Genomic DNA, 19301 nt, shown 5'->3' with positions numbered 1-19301 from the left:
ATATGGATGAAGTTTCACCATGAGGATAACCTGGTCATAATGTGATGGGATCTTCTCTAAGTAAGAGTTCCTAGCAGCAGTTGGGGATAGTTCATGATTAAGCACATACTCATCATATGAGAAATGAATGGATGATACCTATAGTGATCCTGTTGAGGAGGATCTATATCTATAATAATCCTTGCCTTTCAGGCTTCCTGTGACATCCTTGGCTATGACTATAAAATCTAGCATTTGAGTTACACACTTGAAAATCAATGACAAGCCATGCTTTATTTTTAAAGATTTATATATTTTTAATTTATGTATATAAGTGTTTTGTCTGCATGTATCCATGTGTGCCACAGAGGCCAGAAGAGAGTACTGAATTCACTGGAACTGGAGTTAGCTAGTTGTAAGATGCCATATGGGTGTCAGATACTGACTCTGAGTCTTCCACAAGAGCAGCAAGCCCTCTTAACCACTAACCAACCTCTCCAAACCTAATAACTCATGATTTATGATTTACTTCAAATAGTGAAGTATCTATTCATCTGAAATATTCAGTAAACAGGAGACATATTTTACCAAATATTTATTTAAAATATATCATAAAAGTGATAAAATAAATAAATTGTACCTGAAATTGTTATTCATCCAAAATGAGAAGCTATTTCTAGGTCCACTATGCATTTATTACAAAGAAAAGTGACTGTATAAATAAACATATTCTCCAAAGCAGAAGGAAGGTGAAGAGAAACAAGTTGCCTCCTCACTTAGCATTTGTGTTACAGATAGTCACTCAACCAATAATGAGTATGGCTGTAAGGAAAGGCTGGAGTACGAAATGTTTAATAAGTCAATCAAGAAGCTGCACTAAAAGCATTTTGATTTGAAGAACTATAAATACACCCTAAACAATGAAAAATTATGAGAAATTGTTCTTTTTTTTAAATGCAGAACTTATTGGGATAGCATGGCTAAACACCCAAAAGCTGACATTTGACATTTCTAGGCCAATATAATTTACAAAGGATTCTTTCTGTAGTAAAACAAAGCCTGTGTGTGCATTTATTTATTTTAGCTATTTCACTTCAAAAAGCACTTTTTGATTTCCTGTCTTGCCCCACCACCATTCAGGAGAGAGAGCGGGGAGGTAGAAGGAGAGGGAAAGAGACAGAGAGAGAGACAGAGATAAATAGAGACAATAAGGAAAACACAAACCAGGGAATTGCTGGAAATAGAAAAGTTGGATAAACAATCAGGAACTACAGATGCAAGCATAACCAACAAAATACAAGAGATGGAAGAGAGAATCTTAGGTGCTGAAGATAAACTAAAGGAAATAGACTCATCAACCAAAGAAAATCTTAAATCCAACAAATCCTGGACATAAAATATCCAGGAAATATGGGACACTGTAAAAACACCAAACCTAAGAATAATAGGTATAGAAGAAGGTGAAGAAGTCCAGCTCAAAGGCACAGAAAACATATTCAACAAAATCATAGAAATAAACTTTCACAACCTGAAGAAGGACATGTGAAAGTACAAGAAGCTTACCGAACACCAAAGCTTACTGAACCTAAATAAATAAATAAATAAATAAATAAATAAATAAAGTCCCCTGGACACATAATAATCAAAACACCAAACATACAGAATGAAGAAAGAATATTAAGAGCAGTGAAGGAAAAAGGGCCAAGTAACATATAAAGGCAGATCTATCAGAATTTCACTTGACTTCTCCATGGAAACTCTGAAAGCCAGAAGGTCATGGATAGATGTTCTACAAACACTAAGAGACCAAAGATGCCAGCCCAGACTTTATGCCCAGCAAAACTTTCAATCATTATAGATGGAGAAAATAAGATATTCCATGACAAAACCAGATTATCCACTAATCCAGCCCTACACAAAGTTCTGGAAGGAAAACTCCAACCCAAGGAAGTTAACTACACTCACAAGAACATAGGCATTAGATAATCACTCTTTACCAAAAACCAAGGTGGGATACTCTCTTAGCCTAGATACACAGGGGAAGGCCTAGGCCTTGCCCAAAATTACTTGACAGATTTTTGATGATCCCTCATGGAAGGTCTCACCCTCCCTGGAGAGTGGATGGGGGACGCCTGGGGGGGTGATCAGTGGGGAGCATGGGAGGATGGGAGGGAGAGGGAACTAGGATTGATATGTAAAATAAGATTGTTTCAAATTTAAATAAAATTTATTTTTTTAAAAAAGCACTTTTCTAGAGGCAAATTGATGGGGGACGTCCTTCTGTGTGAATGTTTATCTTATTGGTTATTGAATAAAGTACTGTTGGCCAATGTAGAAGCAAGTTAGGCGGGACTAGGAATCAAGGAGGGTTCCCGGCAATGTAGTAAAGAAAAGTCTTGAGATCCAGACAGGAAGTGACATAGCAGGCAGACTCAGAATATAAGAAGGAAATCGCTTTCTTGCTCTTCCTCTTCCTCCTGCTCTCTTCTCTACAGAGATGCCATGTGATCCCAGGAAGAGGACACCAGTGGAAGGCGTCCTTGATAAGATAAGTCTTATAAAATATATAAATTTATGATAATTAAGACTGAGCTAACAGATGAGAAATCCTAGTCAATTGGCCAGCAGCATTGTAAACTAATATAAGACTCTGTGTATTATTCTGGGTGCCCACATGGCAGCCAAGCTAGGGCGGATAGAGTAAAGACTTATTGTTACAGAATGGTGTCAGGAGTGGGATGACCCTACTCTCTGAGGTTCCCAGGGGAAGAGGGGAACCTGCCACCGGGAGCCACTAAGTGCCGCAAGCAGCCCTCCCACGACTAGTCAAGCAGCAGTAGAACGCGGGCAGATGGCGGTAGTGTTACAAACTTCCATGTAAACTTCACAAAAGCTTAAAAATGGATTTAAGCAGCAAAAGAACAGAGACAAGCATGACTTCTTCGTAGCAGCATTTTCTCGGGTGGGCTCTGTTTTGCTAGAGGCAAGCAGAGACTCAAGCAGTTCCTTTAAGAGGAGTTTCCTCTCTCAGCACTAGTGGAAAAAACTGCAGGGCTCTTTTTAGGAGGCCTGGCTAGCTCAGTGGGTAGAGCATGAGACTCTTAATCTCAGGGTAATGGGTTCATGCCCCACGAAGCAGGCAGTGGCAGTGACCACATCTCCAAGCCGGCAGCATGCTCCTTGGTGGCAGACCAAGGCAGTGAGCACAGCTCTCAGTGCTGGCGGTAAACATATCCCCGCCATCTTGGAAAGATAGCAGCTACAGCAACTGACGCTTTAATTTTAGCAGTGTTGTTTAGCAGATAAAAGACTGCATGGCTAGAAAAAGGTAAAGATTTACAGTAAAGGCAGATTCAGATGAAGAAAAACCTCTGAAGTTTTACACTGTGTTTAAAAATATGTGTAGGCTTGTGAGATAAAAAAGAAACAGGAGGAAATAGAGTAGATGGGGTGGTGGCGCATGCCTTTAATCCCAGCACTCCAGAAGCAGAGGCAGGTGGATTTCCACAGAGAAACCCTCTCATAAAAAGAAAAAATAAAATAAAATAAAATAGAATAATAAAAAAGCCATGTAAAGATGGAAAATACTCAGAGTCTGGATACTATATGCTATATTGTTGTCTTTAAATTGTTTAATTGTGGAGGAATAGGATATGGAGATGAATACTTTACATTGGTATGGATTTTCATTTATTGACACAAATTTAAGGTCAATTTTGTGATATGCATAATTAAATTCAGATTATATACTCACCTATAATAGTCACAACCTACAGTTAGGTTAGTTAGGTTTTCTAGATATACAGAGATGTATTTGAGATGGATGGATATTCTTCAAACCTTTCAAAGACCTACAGAATATATGGCATTTAAATGGTTTAGGGTTTTTCTTGACAGTGAGACACAACTGCTCCTCGCACACCAATTACATCAGAAAGGAGTATGGGCATTGAAAAAACTCGTTATGGAGTCTGCTTTCAACATGGCAAGATTAGCCATTTGGGTAAGAAACTGCTCTTGCCTGGACTGTTTGTTGTTGTGCAAACTGGACATTCAGGACCCACAAGAAAGTGACTGCTGAACTTACAAAACAAGATAAACAGTCCTGAAGGGTTCCTGCTGAAATGGAGAAGTGTGCCAGCCACACTCTGGCCTATGGGCTGAAGATGGATGCCCCAATGTTACAGAGGAACTTTTGGTGACTGTCTAGGTATTGGATGTCTCTGTCAATTATAGAGTTTATATATTATCCTTCTGTGGTCTTTGATGGAGTTGAAGACAGATAGTTATGGTTATAGTTTTCTTCAGTTATTATAAAAGATAAGTTACCCTTCTTTTTATTTAGACAGAAAAGAGGAGAAGATGGGGGACATCCTTCTGTGTGATTGTTTATCTTATTGGTTGTTGAATAAAGTACTGTTGGCCAATGTAGAAGCAAGTTAGGTGGGACTAAGAGTCAAGGAGGATTCTGGGAAATGTAGTAAAGATAAGTCTTGTGATCCAGGCAGGAAGTGACATAGCAGGCAGACTCAGAATATAAGCAGGAAATTGCTCTCTTGCTCTTCCTCTTCCTCCCAGCTCTGGAACCACCATGTGATCCGGGAAAGAGAAGATGACTGCTGCTGGTGTCTCCATAAAATAAGCCTTTAGATTAATAGTTATGGTTGATAATTAAGACTGAGCTAGCAGATGAGAAATCCTAGTCAATTGGCCAAGCAGCATTTGAAACTAATATAAATCTCTGTGTGTTATTTGGGGCCCTAACTCGGTGGGAGGAACTCAGGCAGCTTGGCATAAAGATTTATCATTACAGCAAATCACTGCAGTAAGTCATTGAGAAAGATGGCTGTGACTGGATTGGCCCAATGCTCAGCCAGAAAGAACCAAAATCCTATGTGACTCTCTCTTCGTAGAAACGTTTGTGAAAACAAAACCAAAGAACTTCCTAAGGACTTATTTAGAGATTCCTTCTAGAAAACACAGATTCAACCTACATTTAGCACCAAATGAAATGAAGCAAGCATGATTAAAGGTTAGAGCAAAGACAGGAATGGATTTCTTTGAAATCAGGCTTTTTCCTTCAGGTGCCTCAAGGAATACAGTCCGGGCTAGTTTTAAAGACTCAATGCCAATTCTAAGACAGGGGTTCTCTTCATGTCTGCTTTATTCTTTCTATATCCAAAGGTACTTTTGTACATCACCTTTATCTAAAATTTTTGGGTGTTTATTTCTCTAGCCTTGAGAATATCAATCTGGCTCAAAGAGATTCCCCTAATGGAAGCCTTGACTCTCATCAAGCCTTGCTGAGAACAGGCAAGACTGAAAAAATCTGAAGGGAAATAAAAAAAGGAATCTAATCATCAATGGCTATAATGAAAGGTACAACCTGTCTCCCTAGGAGGAGGGAAAGAGCAAATAGGGTGAAGAAAATGAGAGAGACTATCGTGAGACATGATAGTATTAAAATCCCAACTCTCCAAATTACTATTGTTTCTAAGGCCTCGGAATATATTAACCATGAATGGTGAGGTAGGTGGAGGTTTATTGGTGAGAGGAAAGTTAAATAGTCAGGGTACAAAACAATTAAGATAATCACAGAAACAGCATAATAAAAAGTTTTCAGCATGAGTCCCTGTCTCTGGCTGAGGATGCCAGGAGAGAGTAGCAGGGAGCTTGCCAGCTTCAGAGGCATGAGGAGGCTGTAAGGGTGCTGTGGGGTGTCTGTGCTGGTCCATGGAGGAGCAACAGGGAGGATGTGGGGAGGTCATGGGAAGGTTAAGGGGAAGCCATGCAGATGCTGTGAGGAAGTTATGGAGAGACTGTGGAGAAGTGGTGAGATCATAGTAATGATGAGATGGCAGTCACCCCCGAGATGTTGCTTTCATTAAAAAATAATAATAAATAAAAACGAAAGATCTTTGTTCTCTGTATCCTTCGATGAACATGGGCTTAACAGTTTTACACACTGTTAAACATCTAGAGAACACTGAAAGTCGAAATCTCTCCCTGGACTGTGGGCTTGCAACAGTGGCCAAACGTACTTCCTATAAAATGGGGAGAGCCATTAAATATCCAATGCTAGCTAACATAAAAGGCAGTGCTGCAACAGCAGATAATCGTGCAATATAAAGGTTATCCAGAAATGCTTTCTATACTACTGTCTAAATGGAGAAATGAGATTCCAGTATAATTTGTCCTCTTTAAGGTGAGCTTTTGCAGACTTCTAAACTTGGGCCAAGTTTACCAGCTCTGCCAAGTCACCTAAAACAGACAACTCACTTAGTCACCACAGGTACTGACAGTTCTTTACAAAATTCAATAAAAGACTTAAGAAGAAGATATGATAGAAAGGGATAAACAATGCCTCTCTCTCCTTTGACTCAGATTGTCTGAGGGGCTTTTTTTCCAAAAAGATGGATTATAGCTTCTCAACAATGCAGATGACAAACAAAAAATGCAACTGTCTGACACTATTGGTCACTGCTTCTGTCCCTCAATAGCCCATTGGTAACTACAGAAGGTGGATGCTGATTGTAAATAAAACTGGAGCCCTAAAAGGAAAGAAAATGAAGGGATCACATGGTCAGAGAAAATGTAATCTGAGGAGAAGTGCCTCTGGCAGGGTTATCTTCTCTTAGAAGCAAAGTAAACAAAACCCATTCAAGTATTTATTGGGGGAGGAGGTGTCAGTTAAATAAACTGACAAAGGAAGGAAGTACCATGATTGTGGCCAGGTCCTAAAACACATTTGCCAGATATGTGAATTTATTTAAGATAGTTTATTCCAGTGCATTACAAATGTATGGATCACAGTCTCCTCAAGCCATTTCCTTAAGGATTAAATGAGCTGATGTAGGTGAGATTCTTAGCAAGGGGGTAGGTACAAAATAAGGATTGAATTATTTAAATGTTGGTTCTATTACCATTGTATGGGGAGGGAAATAAAAACAACCAGCTCTTCATTTTTCAATTCGGTTTAAACACTCAGTTTTACACTGATACGGTTTGAAAGTGTCAATCACAGCCAATCTGAAAAGGTGTCTCTGCTTTCCCAACTGCTTGATAGCTGTAGTTGTTCATCAGTAAAACTAAGGAGCAGACAAATTCAGTGATCTCTGGCAGTGAAATGCTAGATCTAGAACACACGTCAGTCCTGCAGAGCTGTGCTGAGTCTAGTATGGGGTCTTTGAGTTTCCCCGCAGAGCTGTGTTGAATCTAGAACAAAGGTCCTTAAACCTCCCCTGTAGAGCTGTGCTGAGTCTAGAACAGAGAAGTCTTTCAGCCTGCCCTGTAGAGCAATGTTGGGTCTAGAAGAGGGGTCCTTGAGCCTGCTCTGCAGAGCTGTGGTGAGTCTAGAACAAGGGTTCTTGAGCTTGCCCTGCAGAGCAATGTAGGGTCTAGAACAGAGGTTCCCAAGCCTGTCCCACAGAGCAGTGCTCTTGTCTCTAGACCCCAGTCATCACTGGCTGATTCTTTTCAAATGAGAAAACTCCAAGTATCCATTGAACTTTTGGCAACAAGCCCAGTCCCCTACCTCACTCTGCATCTTCTGAGACTCCTTTGAAGACTGATATGATGGAGTCTCAACAAACTCAAGCATGGACTTCCCCTTATTTTTCTCATATTCTTCTCTGTATTTTACCTGCATTGAAAAATATTAAAAGCATAGAAAAATAAGGGGTGTACATAGTTCACTGGCAGAGCACATTCTTAGCAAGTTTCAATTCCTGACAATAACAACAACCAAAAGCCCACGTATAGAGCAAAGCACAGTAAATGCACCCCCAATTAATCATCCTGTTTTGTGATACCAAGTGATTCTGGCAGTTTAGGGTGATGAATGGGTTCCCCAGAGTTGGGTTTTTAGTGTCATGTACACTAAATAATGTGTCCTGTAGAGGACAAATGAAATATTTGTCAATTAGGCAGAATATGTAGATATTTATTAAATACATGGGGCAATTTGTATCTATACTCACACCATATATATGTGGGTCAGAAAAGAATGGAGCAAGGGAGAAAACGTGAGCGAGATCTCAGTGACAGTCTCCATGTCTATCAGAACATCAGGAATAAGTTTAAAAAATGGCTATGATTATCTTTCCGTCAAAAGAGGAAAATGTTCCCTGGAACTCCTGAGTTTTCCCATAGATGCTAATTAAAACATAGATGATTTCCTTTTCTTTCACTATCCATTTTTTATTACTATCATCTTATGAATTACTTATTTCAATGAAAATTAATTTTATCTCCATTCTGTTTATAAAGGGAAAGATATTTTCTGTCATTTCAGGTTTTGTTTTTCTATTTTCTTTGTGTATATGTGTTTGTGTCTGTGGGGTATGTGTGTGGTGTGTACACATGTGTGTGCAAGTGTGTGTCCCTGTAAATGTGCCACAGAGGCCAGGAGAGGATGCTGAGTGTCCTGCTCTATCACCCTCTGTCTTACTTCCTTAAGACAGACAGATCTGGATATGGAGTTAGGCTGGCAGCCAGAAACCTCCAGAAATCCTTCCATTTCCATTGCTCCCACCCCACAATCTTACAGCTACAGGGGCATGCAGCCACCCCCAGCTTTTGACCTGGAGGCTAGGGATCCAGGGATAAGCTCAGGTCCTCAATATTTGTTCAGCAAGCACTCTTACTTGCTGAGCTAATTCCTCAACCTGGTGTCTTCTATTTCAGAGAGACAGAGGGGAGAAGGGAGAGCTAAAATTGTACATAAGCCAACATCATGGTTGAATTTTAGGAATATTTTTAACTAATTTCATAGAAAAGTTTTGATTGTGACTCACTTCATTCAGAATTGCATTTTAATTAATATTTGGGCTTCATTGTAGGGATCCTCTTTCCCCCTCAGCCTTTGGTCACCAGGTCAAGAGGGAAAAGAGGCAGAAGGGGCAACAGAAAGCTTTGGCAGCCCATGAGCAGGAACGGAAGCAGCCCTCCAGGACACAGATTCTGGTGAATCAGCTCAACTTTATTCCAGAGTATAAGGCATATATAGGATTGGGGAGCCTGGGGACAGATCCTAATTTGCATTAAATGGCACACTCCTATCACAGGACTTAGTATGTGACAGGGGGAATCCTATATCAGAGCCCCTAGCACAGGGATCTGTGCCAAAGGTCAGTCTAAAGATCTGGCATCTGGTTTTAAAGACAGCTTTTAGATAAGGTCAGTACTCCAGGCCCAGGACATCCTCCAGTTAAGGAAAGGTAGAGGCAGTATGTTCTACTGGAGGGAGGGAGGGAACTCCATTTTGCCAAGCTTACTGAGATAAGCTGTTAGGCCATGGGGAGGCTGCAACCTCTGACCAGTCAGCAATGTCTTCCAACACTTCATAATTGTTTGTGAAATTATTTAAGTTGCATAATGGTAATAACAGTGAGCTCAACCTAAAAGAAAATTTCCAGTACTTAGAACTTTGTAATGACAGGAAAATAAACTTTGAAATTCCTACCTGTGATATAGTTTTCTTAAAGAAAATTTTAATTGATAAACAAGAGTGATGTATACTTATCATACTATATTAGAATGAAGTTTTGTGTGGGAAATGTCAAAGATAAATAAGAATTTAAGGTGGGCATAGTGATACACAGCTGTAAACCCAGCACTGGGAAAGCAGAGGTAAGAGGCTAGTTGAAGTCAAGTTACATAGTAACTCCCAAATCAGTCCTATCTTGAGGAAGAAGAGAGAAGGAGGAAGTGAGGAGCCGGGTGCAGAAAGAGAATGAAAACATATTTAAAGGCAAAACCTCTGTTGCCAAGCTTTTAGGAGGGGGTGTTGAAGTGTCAACCGATGCACTCTAGAATCCCGCTCCCCAGGAGAGAATCTCAGGGAGAATCCCTAGGTCAGGTTGGCCTGTGGACATGCCTTCAGGGAATTGTTTCATTTATGTTCACTGAAGTGGGAAGAGACACCCTAAAAGTAGGTGACATCATTCCTTAGGTTTTTGTCCTAGACTGTGAAGAAAGCCAATGTGAGCCGAGTTCAAGAATGTGGGCATTAATCCACTGCTCTCTGCTATGGGTGTATCTGTGTGACCAGCTGCTTCAAATTCCCACCACCTCAGCTCCCCTGCAGTGATGTGCTCTAACCTGTGAACTCAATAAACCCTTTCTCTCTTGAGTTGTTTTTGCTGGGGTATTTTATCACAGCAACAGGAAGGGAAACCGATAGGGAGAGTAATGTATTTTTAAGTCAGTATGGAATTTATGTTCCACAGACTACATTTAAAATAGTGTCAATGTTTATCTTAACAGATGCTAGAAATAGCATCTTTAGTAACTATTTAAACTTAGACTAAGAATTAAAAAACAGATACTGACCTTACAATGTGATAAAAAAGAAAGTTTGAAACTTTTTTATTTCTTTTTAACAGAATTCATAGGGTTTCAGGGTTAAAAGAAACATTAATTTAAAATACATTAGTAAGAATGTTTTCCCTTTTCAATCACACTTATAATTAAATGGAGAAACTATAATAAACCTTATACCAAGAAAATTAATTTTGTAGCTCAAAAATGTCAAATAAGCACTCTGTAAAATTTTAAATCATCATGAGATTTGATCGCAGTTTAATTAGTTCTGAGATTTAAACTTTTTAATTATATGAAGAACTTATTTTTGTGAAACTTCTTTAAGTTGAAACATGGTTCCAGCTCCCTGACCCAAAAGATAGAAATTAGAGTCTTGGATTTTTTTTTTCTGAAGGAAAATTAATGTTCTTGGACTCCATTCTTCCAAGAACATGTCACTGAGCAGCAGGCAACCCAATGGTCACGTGGGTGTGAGGGGTGGGCAGGGGTCAAAGAGCTCACCTGACTCTGGAGGATGGCATTGCCTTTATGGTGCAGGTGTTCACTGGCCTCCGCATCAAAGTGATACAATCCTTTGTTTTCTTCAAAATTCTTTTTATATTCCCACTAAAAAGGAAACATGAAAAGAAGTTTAGAGTAAGAGAGAGTGACAAATAAAATTAAGACTTAAGGATGTAGCTGGGGTATGAGATAGCTCTTGAGAGGCCGAGACAGGAGAACTACTGTGAGTTCCAGGCAACCCTGGGCTACAGAGTGAGACTGTCTCACAACGATTCTTAGTAAAGCAAACAACATACAAGCCAGTGGGAAGGAGCTGCAGTGCTGTTATAGAGCCTGTGTCTATAGCAGCTGGCATGGAGGGGTTCTGGGACTGAGATGAATGGACAATGCAAGATGGTCTCACTGCAGGAGGTCGTGAGAAGAGCACAAGAAATATTTAGTGATTAATTGTAAACATGATATGGAGGACAGTCACGGGGTAGCAATGAAAAGCTAATGATGGATCCTGTGGACCATGAATGGGGAAGATAGAGTGAAATATAGACCCTGCTTCTTATCCTAGGACAGATAGTTTTCAGCTGTGTCTGTAAGGAGATAGAAACAGAAAGAACGTAGTGAAAGGAAGCTAGGACGATGGCTGTAGAAAAAGACTTAGCCATGAGCAAGAATGGAAGTGATGAGAAGAAAGAGAAGCCAAGAAACAATTGAACTAATTTTCAGAATTCCAAGGAAAGGATGGGAGGCGTCAAGAAGAGGACCTGAAGAATGTGGGTACAATTTGTTGACTTTTTTTGAGTTGAAAAAATTGGAGTAGGCCCTCTACTATTTAGACACGAATGGGGATGTAAATTTGGAAGAGACCAGAAAGAGTGAGAATGACATTTTACTCTAGACCAGCATTAGTGAAACAAGATTGCTTCGTGATTTCTAACACTAGAGACCAGACACTTAGTAATTAGTGCTACTTGGAAAAGACTTCTACAAGCAAACAGTAGTCTTGGAGATTCAAGGCTACAGAGACCTACAAAAATAAAAATCAATTGCCCATGGGTTCCAGGAAAAATGGTAACTTGTGAAGAGTAAAAGGAAATATATGCAACTTTTGAAGGGCAGTTAAAAGAAGTGGCCATAAAGGTCTTAGGAGATGCTCTGAGACCAGGAGTGTAAGAGGGAAGTATGTTTAGAGTCAAGGACAAGAAGATGGAAGGTGTTGGTGAACTGCCACAGAGCTGCTGGTCCATAGGGACAAAGCTCCCAAGGGAGCCTGGGTACCTGTCACTTAGGGAGTGAGGATATGTGTCACCAAACTCTAAACAGAATGAAATCAGCTTGGAAAGGACCAAAGTAATACCTTGCCAATGTTTCACGCATTATTACATCTTGACTAAGAGAGCAACTGAGTTTGGGTTCCTCTATGAGTTTTCAATTAAAACTAAATAAAAGCTAATTCAAGCAAATGCCAAAGCCTAAACCTCAAATGATATATTAAGAAACTTTTTACTTTGTGTAGATATTTTCACAATATCTACTTACAAAATAAATATAATTTTAATGTATTAAGGCAGAGCATATTCTGTTTTGGAATCAAAGTCCATAAATAGTGAAGTGTTGAGAATTGTACTTAGAATAATGGGTATATACTAAAAATGAGCTAAAACCAAATCTTTGAACTCCAATCTGCACAAGAACTTTCAAATTTGGGGCTTGTTTTCTGTATTGAATAGTCTCTGTTGCCTCCTAGTGGAAGTTATGTAGAATAACACTGTGTATGGATTTTTTTTTTAATTTATATAAAGTTACAAGAAAATTGAAAGCTCCATTTCCACAGCAAAGTGTTTCTTCAAACATTTCATTAATAGTTCTTGACAAGCTTTAAAATTACTCACTCTGCTCTACACATGACACATTAAAATTTAAAAATTCTGATATAGACCAAGACATATAGAGATGTTTAATAAAGTAGCCATTTATAAAGATCTAGCCCTGAACTTTTGCAAAATAACCAACATAAAATTTCTTCAAGGTTTTAAATAAATCCAGTCACCTTTAGACATCAAGAAAAATTCTATTCCCTTTATAAAAATATTTAAAAGAAGGCTATTCTAACTTACAACAAACCAAAGACAATACAATTTTAGTATGTAAATCATTTGGAGAAAGTCAGACTCTCTGGCCTATGTAATCATTTCTGTGATGCAGATTAAGACAGCCCGGGAAGCTAAGCTCTGTGGATAAAATGAGTAATGTGCCTTCGTTGGGGGCTTTTTGTTGGAGAGATGACAGAAACTGTGCATCTTACATTTTGATTCTCTTTTGTCTATTGTAAAACAAACATCAACATTTTGAAAAGAACTATTGCCTGTGAGGGGTATACACTATTGCTCACTTACACATGAATCCCCATGTCCCTAGGAGAGTTAGCATGAGTGTGGGTTGGGGACAGTACAGGGCAAACACTGCCACAAAAATTCAAAAGCTGGACTGAAAAAGCAGAGGATGCGGAGGACAGAAAAAGGAATATATGAATCACAGAGAAAAGCATGACACCAGCGTACAAATGCAGGTGTGGTTAGGGTGTGTGTGTTGGTGGAGAGGTGAATGAGGACAAGGCAGGACAGTGTAATTTAAGTGTCCTTGACACCAAGGTTAATTCTGAGTCTGCCAACATGGATCTAACACCAGAAACAGTAATATACTGCTTTTGACTTAAGACCAATCCTTTTAAAGTAAATTAAAAACTAATCTCTGCACGTGTGAACCACTTACATGCAGTGTACCCCTTGAGAAAGCTGGTGGAGGCGACGTGCAAAAAGAGTAGACGCATACAAATAGCAAATGGTGTTTTGCCAATGCTAAGAACTGGAGCTCCTTTAGGACTAACACTTAGACATCTCGTCTTGTGGCTTTATACTAAAGACTGTGGGCTCAGCTACTAAAAAGACTACCTTCATTTTTCCTTGCACTTTAGCCAACATGTATTTCTTCATCTGATCTGGATTATTGTGTACATTAGGGTGCTTTTAAGCAAATGGTTGATTATTATCAAAACATTTATGGAAATAACAGGGCCAAGTTAGAGTCAATCATTACCATGTGGTATCTGGACAAGTACAGAGTGGAGCCACCAGTGACAATGGGTCATCATTTGCAAGAACTAGTGAAGTCAGCATCCAGATGCACTAACGGTGGACACAGTGTCCCGGAAGAGTAGAGTTCGAAAGGACTGACGGTCGGGTCCCATAAAGATGGCTGCTCTCCATCTTGCCTCAAGGTCAGAGAGTTCAAAACTGTCCTTAATAAGTCAAAAGACCTAAAGGTCTAAAGCTTGGCTTCTGCAGGATGTTTCAGCCTTGGTAGAGGATGTCTTATCTAAATAACAACAGACTTGGGCCCAGGTGTGTTCACTCTGGACCGAGAAGTTCAGACAACAGGTATGGCTACCAAATGCCTGAAGGATTAAGGGAAGTAAGTCCATTTGCTCCTTATACATGATAATATAAGTCTTCTGCCATGTCCTCCCCTTTTGGTTGGGTACTTAAGAATGTTGAAGAATAAACTTGGCGTGTTCGGTGTTCACAGGATTGCCCTTCTGACTCGATCCTGTGTCTCTGTCTTTCTCTTAAAGCCTTTACCTACCTTTTCTCATTCCACACTCCCCATCTTAGGTACAAACCGGGCAAGTTTGCTGGCTCCAACTGTAGCCCCACAAAGACAGCTTCCCACAACTGACTAAATGAATAGTAAACACAAATATTTTCATCAGGACATAAAGCCCTCCTTGCTGCCTTGCAGATAACAAGGGATCCATCTCAAGACTAAACTCCTAATGGCCATGCAATATAAGCACAGTCAGGATTTCTCGTCAGAGAAAATACAGTTTAAACTATGACAAATGCTTGCTGCCAAAGACATAACATATCTGATACACTGGTATATCTTTCATAAAAGATCCCTGACTGCCAGGTGTGAACATCAAGTGGCTTCATTCTAATGTAGGTGAAGAAATGGGAAGAAGAGAGACAGAATGGACCAGTATCAGTGAGTGTGCTTGTACTCATGAGATTCGAGGACCTAGAAGCAAGAACCCACTTTGGGCATCACTTTCTTCAGTGGAATAGCCATATCCACTGTCCATGCTCCAGCAAACAGCCTCCAACCCACACTCTTTCAGGCAGCCCTCCTTAAACGCAGTGGGTCAAACACAGAGACATGAAAGTAGGGAAGGTACATGTTGGAAGAAGGGGTTGAACTGAAGATGCATAGAGGACAATACGGAGTGGAAGGACTAAAATGTATTTCATACGTGTATGAAGCTGTCGTTGGGTGAAAAGAAAAAGAACTCTATTAAAGAGACAATGACCATGGCATTTGTACAAGCAGGCGACTACTTTCAGTGAGTTAGTTGTTGGAGAGGAGAGGCACCAGGCACATCTAACGAAGCAGATAAGCCCGGGAGCAAACAGGAACATTGGCATCCCAGAACTACACATATCTACACTACAATGGCCAAGACAGCCCACTTACTCCACTGAGCATTTTGCTGGCTTTCAGAGCATGTTCTAAAAACAACAAATTTGGGAGATCTGAAACTGGCTCGTGCATGGTCTGAACGTCTTTCTTGTACTTCACCTACAAAAATAACATGGAACAAAACGCCATCTAGCAGAAGAAAACAGGCTTGTGTTGGCATTGTTGCTTTTTTCTTTTCTTTCTTTCTTTCTTTTTTTTTTTTTTCAGAAGTGACAGGAGGATTTACAAGTAGCCACTAGATGGTGCTAATTCACTACAGAATGAGTAAAATGGCACTTTATGGACTTGAAAACATTTAAATTTCTTTTACTGTTTATGTATTCCAAAACAGTGGTGTTAACACACTTATGTAATTATAGTAAAAACTCTACTTTTAGAAAATAAGGAGACTCATTGCTGTATTCTTTCCATGCTGCTACAGAATTATTTTAGTTTTATTTTACTGTAATTTTAAGCTTTTGCAGCTTTGCATTCTGTAGCCATCTAAGTCTGTTTTGTTTGTTTTAAACCAACTGCTTTGGGATTTAATACTAGTAATAATAAAAAGAATCAAATATTAGTATCAAGCATATTAAACACAAACTGTATGCCCAACCCTTTAAAAAATACTTTATATATGTGAAGCAATCTTTACTAAACACCCTAATTATTGAGTATTTTATTCCCATTTGACAGATGAGGAAACCGAGGCAGAGAGAGACTGAAGGCATAATAAGATTCTCAGTGACTAGATAGGATTACATCCAGGCAATCTGACCCTCAGTCTGGAGCATTCAAGGCTCTTTTGTAGTTTCCTTTATGATTAACTCATCTCTACCCTTTTACATCTCTGCCCACATTCGAATCTTATCAGCCAGGAAAAGAAAGACTGACATCCCCAGAGGTTCTGAAAGACAAAAATACCCACTGTAGCTTCAGAGACAAACCAAGACTGATTATCGACCATAAATACTTTGTAAACGTTAATGAAAGAAAAGTCAAACTCAGCAGAGCAAGCTTCCATGACACTTAGTTTTCATGAGTAGAAAAGGTCTGTACACATTTTAACAGAGAGCAAAGTCATCTGTTTGTCAATGTTTCTGCTTTTATAGAATAAATCCTTCTAGTAAGAATTTCAATTATCATTTCTTATCCAATGAATCCTTCTTAATTTTAAGAACAAGAAAATAAATCTACCAAGAAAGCACTTAGCAAAATAAAAGTGAATGAAATTTTAAACCTCTGGCAGCACAATTCATGATAATTTCTTTTGGATAAACCTCCATGTATCAGGTAGTACTTTATAATAAACCCAATTTGTGGCTCTAATTATGAGTTAATTGTTGTCCTACCTACTAATTTGTGATAACACACATCTCTTTCCTGCAAAAGTCTATAATCTATTTCTACTCTTGATCAGACATAATAATTTTATTCGTACCACTGTTCCTACTTATTAACTAATTAGTAATCAGTAACCATTAATAGCAAATTATAATAATATACTTTTCTGGGAAAAAAAGCTTCAGGAAAATATGCTTCAGTGTTTTCAACTACAAATTGCTTGGAAATTACATGATCTTGATTAAATATCAGTAATTACAACACAGTTAGTTCTAGGAAAACAAGACTCAACAGATATTGAGAGCAATTTCTGTAGATTATAACTTACATCACTTGCCAGGGCAGTCGCGAGCTGCTGTTGCTTAAAAGAAGCACTTTCCAGTGGGTTGTAACAGTGGCTTTTCCCCTTCATTTCATTATCAAATTTTTCTTTATATTTAACCTACCATTAAAAAAATGACAGACTGAATGAAGTCACAGATTTTGGTGGAAAAGTAACACATTAGGGTGGTTTTTTTTTTTTTTTTTTTTTTTAGAGATCAAATAAAATCTACCTTTCAAATGAACAGTTACAAAATTTAAATTCCTGATGTTCATTCCCCCTCCGTAAAGCTTAATGAGGCATTTAGAAAAAATTTAATGTGCTACTCGAATATTGGTCATGAATGTCATTAGGCATGAACTAACATCAAATCCTCTGCTCATGAGAATTATGCATCTAAAATATAACTTTTTACATGTTGATTCCCATTTCTGTACTCCTGGAACCCAGAGTCAGATGGAACTGAGAACACACATTTCACAAAGTCTGCCACACTTAGAAAATGGGTCACTGGAACCAGAAACTGAACGGATTCTCCTTGAGGAATTATTCCAAATAAAGAATACAGTTAGTTAGTATCCATATTTCTTTGTTCAAAGACTCATTTTAAGACTATATTCTCTACAACATCCATATCTCAATTGTTCAAAGCCTAAGTTTTAGAAAACAGATTTTCTACAATGTTCTATATATGTTTCCTGACAGTTGTAGTTTTATTTTTTCTGCTTTTACTCCTCAACTCCTTTAACTCCTGCAGCAGAAAAAGTCTGTTTAATATTCATTCTAAATTTTTTGTTTCTTTAGCCATAAGACAACAAGAAAAGGGCTGTCACCTCAGAGTTATTCCTTCATGGATAAATAACAATATGGATGCATATTATAGACAGGAATGTGGGGACAAGTTCTCTCCACGAATAGATAAAGAATGCTTTAGCTACTCATGTCTCACATGCCCTTGACGAATGCTGTTAGAAAATCATGTACATATTTCAAAAGTAAAAATAAACTGTTTTGGGCTTTCATACTGTTTTTATAATTTTACAATGTTTTTAAAATATTTAAATTTTGTTTTCTTATAATATACTCATAAAGCGCATTTATCCACATGCTTTAAGGCTCTGAGTCCTTATTAAACAGAATTGGAAAATGACTGTTTTCATGGCTTGTTTGGGGTGGTGGTCTTCTTCAGGGATGCTTGCCAGGTGTCTGTGAGAGGAGCCCGTGAAGCTTTGGTGGGAGTACAGCTCTGAAGAAGTATCAACTGTATGCTCTATTTAAACAAAATCTGATTTTCATGCTGCCTGACACATTTATTTTAAATAATTGGTACAGCATTTCAAAATGGAAAAATAGATTTTTTTTTTTACATCTTGAAATCAGAGACAGCAGCACAAATAGAAAATGTTTAGATTTCCAACATGACTTTAATTGGCTTTCACTCACGGATCCTTCTAACTAGACCAGGTTCATGCTTGCACTCCCCTCTCTGAGCCACACTTGCTTCTGCTCAGTCACTCTGCAGGGATTGCTCTTGGGCAGTGGCTGTGCAACTCTAACCAGCTGATGGTCTGTGCCATGCTGACTGGCACCAATTTTCCAATCAAATATCCCTATTTGCTAACCTCGACCAATCTATGTGTCTCAGTTATGTAAGTGAGAAAGTAGGTCCCCTCTGACTTCCACCCCAGAGAGCCTGTCTGAGTCTCCTTTGTTACTGTGATGAAATACACCAACAACCAAGGCAACTTGGGGGAGAAAGGATTTATTCTTGCTCATAGTTCCAAGTTACAGTCCATCACTGCAAGGAGGCCACGGAGGCAGCCAATAGAGACAGCTGTTTGTGTATCATCCACAGGACAGCAGCAGAGAGCAAGGGATGAATGTATGCTCACCTCTTAGTTTGCTTTATCCATTTTATACAGTGCCAGACCCCTCTGCTCATAGGTCAGTCACATCCACAAATTTGACCCACAAATTTTGAGGGATCTCCCCAATATCAATTAATATAATGAAGAAAATCCCCAACAGGCATGCCCAAAGGCCCATCTCCCAAGCATCATCCTAGCCTCTGTCAAGGTGACAATTAACAACCCCCACAGCACATTCCCTACAGTTTTTGTATGCCTAGGATTAGATCAAATGCAAAGATGATGTGTAGGTTGGCGTGAGAAATAAAAATGGTAGCTTACCTGTTCCTTAACCTGGCATTTCCTCTTCCAAGTAAATACATATTTCTGAGAAATAATTATCAATCTCTTGCCCTCAGTCTTCTGACAATTATATTAAATACAATAATAAGCAAAGTGCTATAAACATGTTTTCA

General features: G+C 38.9%; 1 protein-coding gene across 4 annotated transcripts in view; it reads right to left on the bottom strand.

Moving 5' to 3' along the window:
* Nebulette (LIM zinc-binding domain-containing Nebulette) overlaps positions 1-19301 on the bottom strand; it is a 359562-nt gene that overhangs the window by 56702 nt on the left and 283559 nt on the right. The window contains exons 8-10 of one of the 4 annotated variants that reach the window (XM_035441480.1): positions 16985-17098; positions 10804-10908; positions 7514-7621 (exon numbers count right to left, since the gene is read on the bottom strand). The exons of the other annotated variants lie outside the window; for them this stretch is intronic. Coding sequence (XP_035297371.1) covers positions 7514-7621; positions 10804-10908; positions 16985-17098 — 327 coding nt within the window. The remainder of the gene's footprint in view (positions 1-7513; positions 7622-10803; positions 10909-16984; positions 17099-19301) is intronic. 4 annotated transcript variants of the gene reach the window in all.

Source organism: Cricetulus griseus, chromosome 3 (assembly GCF_003668045.3).
Source record: "Cricetulus griseus strain 17A/GY chromosome 3, alternate assembly CriGri-PICRH-1.0, whole genome shotgun sequence".
Classification (NCBI taxonomy): Eukaryota; Metazoa; Chordata; class Mammalia; order Rodentia; family Cricetidae; genus Cricetulus; species Cricetulus griseus.
This window is presented reverse-complemented; position numbering and strand designations above follow the sequence as displayed.